The sequence below is a fragment of the Tupaia chinensis genome, unplaced genomic scaffold, assembly GCF_000334495.1.
Source record: "Tupaia chinensis unplaced genomic scaffold, TupChi_1.0 Scaffold000316_1, whole genome shotgun sequence".
NCBI classification, from domain to species: Eukaryota; Metazoa; Chordata; class Mammalia; order Scandentia; family Tupaiidae; genus Tupaia; species Tupaia belangeri.
In genome coordinates, this window is record NW_006159809.1 from 3,500,719 (window position 1) to 3,504,417 (window position 3,699).

The 3,699-nt window shown below is 44.0% G+C and overlaps 1 protein-coding gene across 1 annotated transcript in view; it reads right to left on the reverse strand.

Annotated features, from left to right (window-relative positions):
• Window positions 1-3,699, reverse strand: part of SEMA4F (ssemaphorin 4F) — a gene marked incomplete in the record, with an annotated part of 34,188 nt that overhangs the window by 3,828 nt on the left and 26,661 nt on the right. The window contains 2 exon segments of the mRNA XM_014588887.2: window positions 3,165-3,325; window positions 3,420-3,529. Of these exon segments, the coding sequence (XP_014444373.1) occupies window positions 3,165-3,325; window positions 3,420-3,529 (271 nt within the window).

Sequence of the window (3,699 nt, forward strand, 5' to 3'; positions counted from 1 at the left end):
TACCAATCAGAGGGGGGGAGACCAGTGACACCTCCCCTAGGGCTGTCAGTGAAGGTCAGGTAAAAGGTCTGACTACATGAAGGTCTCACCAAAGACATATTCCATTTGAGTGTGAATTCCTTTCATATGAATTGAGGTCTCTGAAATGAGCTCCAAGAGTGGCATAAATAAATGGAAGTTTCCTGGATAAAACCAAGGTTAGTTAGCCTAGCTGACAGCAGGAACCATAGGAAGACCATTTGTGTAGCTGCAGCCACAGTAACTTCACAGTGTATAGTTTTCTCCCTTGTATGAATCAGGATATCGAGGGTAGAATACAGACAAGTACCAACCCAGGACACTGGCAAACACACACCCCATGGCCCCAGCACTCACCACACTCACATTTATCTTAAGGGAACTCTGAGCCTCAAGTACATAGGCACCCAACACCACTGAAATTCTTATTTTAATGAATATTAAAACAATAAAAGAAAGAATAAAGCATTTGCTCTTGTTTTAAGGGTTTAAATGTTCTGCCAAAAGAAGCTAAAAGACTAGGTCAAAATTATTCACCAAAAATGCAAAGCTGGTCAAACCTTCCAGCTAAGGGTTACTCTATATCCCCAGTGGGCAGAAAGCCAAGAGTCTGATCAAGAGATAGCACATGAGTTTACATTTATCATCCAAAATGAGTGTCAGAAGAACAAAATTAAACTTTGAATACTCTGATTGTATGTCAGTTACCACTTGAAGCATTTTCAGTCTGTTTTAATGCATACTTATCATTTTATTCCCAAAGACAAGTATGTTTACTTCTAAAGAATTTGTGGCCTTGGGAATCTGTAATATACTGAGGTTCCATGTATATACTTGTGATCCTGTAGTATATAAATATACTGTAAATTAACCAGGCTTCAAAATAAGAAATCTCAAGGTCAGTTTGAAAAAATGTTTTCCAAACACTCAATTAGAACCAATTGAGGAAATCTCAATTAAAGATTAAAAGGCACTGGGAACCAGCAGTTAGCGTAATGGCTATTGTCGCTGGATTCCCACGTAGTCGACCACGGTTCGCGTCCCGGACCCGGTAGCTTAAAACTCACGTCGGACGCATGTGCGTGTGTGCCCAAGATCCCAAGAGGAGAATGGAGGAGAAGGGATTGCGGCATGACCATCCCCTCTGGGGGGTGATTTCTCGCTTTCTGTCTCTCTGTCTCTCTCTGTCTGTCTGGCGAGTGCACACGCCCTATAGCGAAAACCTCTCAAAAAAAAAGATTAAAAGGCACTTAAAAAATACATCAATCAACTATAATTAATGGACAGTATTTGAATCCTGACTTAAATATATATGAAATTGGAACACTGACCAGATATTTGATGGCTTTAAGAAATTAAGTTTGGATGATTAAGGCAACTGATTCCAACAAAGCCAACCACAGCTCAAGTTCCAGACCTGACAGCTTAAAAATTATGTTGGGCAGCACATGCATACATGTCCAAAAATCCTAGGAGGAGAATGCAGGAAAGGGACTGTAGTGTGGCCATCCATCCAGGGAGTGATTTCTCACTTTCTCTCTTACTGTGTCTGTTTCTCCAGCAAGTGCATGCACTCTATGGCAAAAACCCTAAAAAAAATAAAAATAAAAATAATTGGAATTAAAATGGTAATACAGTTATGTTTCTAAAACAATCCTACTGTGGGGACCAGCAGTTAGTGTAATGGCTATGTAGCTGGACTCCCATGTGGTCGACTGCGGTTCAAGTCCCAGACCCGGTGGCTTAAACTCACGCCGGGTGCATGTGCGTGCATGTCCAAGATCCAGAGAGGAGAATGGAGGAGAAGGGACGGCAGTGTGGCCATCCCCCCTGGTGGGTGATTTCTCGCTTTCTGTCTCTCTGTCTCTCTGTCTTTCTGGTAAGCGCACGCGCCGTATAGCAAAAACATCTCCAAAACAAAAACAAAAAACAATCCTTCTATGTTAAAGATATACACAGGAAGGCTTACAGATGACATGACATGATGTCTAAGATTTGCTTCAAGATAGTTCAGAGTGAAAAGGATATTGATAAAGCCAGACAAGCCAGGAGATGATGCTACTGAAGCTGAGGGGTGGATACATGGGGGTTCATTATACTAGCCTCTCTATTTTTTAATATGTTTGAAATGTCCTACAATAAAATGGTCTTTAAGAGCAGCCTTATCTGGTAAAGATACACACTGAAATATTTAAGATAAATTTGAGGTAAGGGATTTGTTTCAATGGGACATGAGCTTTTAAGTCAGCTACTGAGTGGAAAACGGATGGTAGGAGCGTAAGTAGGCAAGAGGAAACCAATTAGAAGATTACTAGAGCAGTCTAATGAAGATAGGATTCTGGCTTGAATGAGAGTGCTAGCAGGAGAGGTAGGAAGAAAGAGGGTGGGCAGAGGATATGTCTCGGAACTAGAAACAGTACCAATTGCAATACAACATAGGCAATTTCTGATGTGAGCAACTGCATGGATGAATGTCCTTTTATTGAAATGAGGAAAACCAGAGGAGGAACACATGAGGGAAAAAGGAAACAACAGTGCACACATATACTTGCTAAGTTAAAGTTGCTTCTGAAACATCACAGGGGACATCTAGTAAGCAGCTGCACAGGGAAATCTGTCGCTGATCTTCATGTGTGGATGTTGACAGCATTCAGGTGGCACTGAGAGTCATGGGAATGAAATCAGCTCAAGAGAGCATGGAAGTATAAAGAGAAGGGGCCAAGGACTGACGCCTGAGATATATCAACATTCAGTAGTTGGAGGGGAAAGGAGTCTGTAAGGAAAATGGGAAAATGCAAAGTCATAGAAGGTAAGAGGAGAGAGAGTTTCAAGGAAGAAGGGAATGGGCAACTTCTGAGAGCTTTTGAAGATGAAAATTGAGAAGTGTCCGCTATAGATGGTAACACGGGACAATTGCAGGTCAGGACATGTCCAGAAGAGATGTGAGACAATGATGTGGTGGCACGAGATGGAGAGACAGATGAGTTAGCATGGACCGAGACGGACACACAAGTGAAGACACTAGGAGAAGAAGAAAAAAAAAAAAAAAACAGAGATAGGGCCACAGACACAGAAGCAGACACAGACACATGGGTGTGGACTGCAAGGACTGGGACTGCAGAAGAGACCAGTGTTACTCCACTCACCCTCGGTGCTCCCCAGCATGGGCCACACACGCATCCAGCCGGAAGCTCCAGGCACAGACAGGGTCTTGGGCCAGGATGCACTCTGAGCAGCTCTGGAGCCGGCCACAGTTGGTTGTATTCACTTGCGTCACCTCAGTAGAGGAGCTGATCAGAAGCCAGCCCTACAAGAAAGGAGTGGGCAAGGGGGATGCCGTAGGTCTCTCAGACCTGGACTCAGATGTCACTCCGCCAGGCTCCCCAAAATCTGTAACTCACATGATACAGTTTCATGTTCTCAACTGGCTGTGGCTCTGGGAATAAGGCCAGATCCTCTAGGATGCTCAGCTGGGCTCCGATTCGCACTGCTCGGTGGAGGTGTCCATCCTCTAGGGGGCAGGCAAGGGGTAAGAATAATGACAGCTGTCCCTGGGTCTGGGCCTCTGATAACTACATGTACCATGAGACCCTCTCTGGGGTGAGAGTATGTGTGCAGTGTGCACTGAGTGGGCAACATGTTTGTCTATTAAATATACCTGTCCCCAGGTACAGCACATCG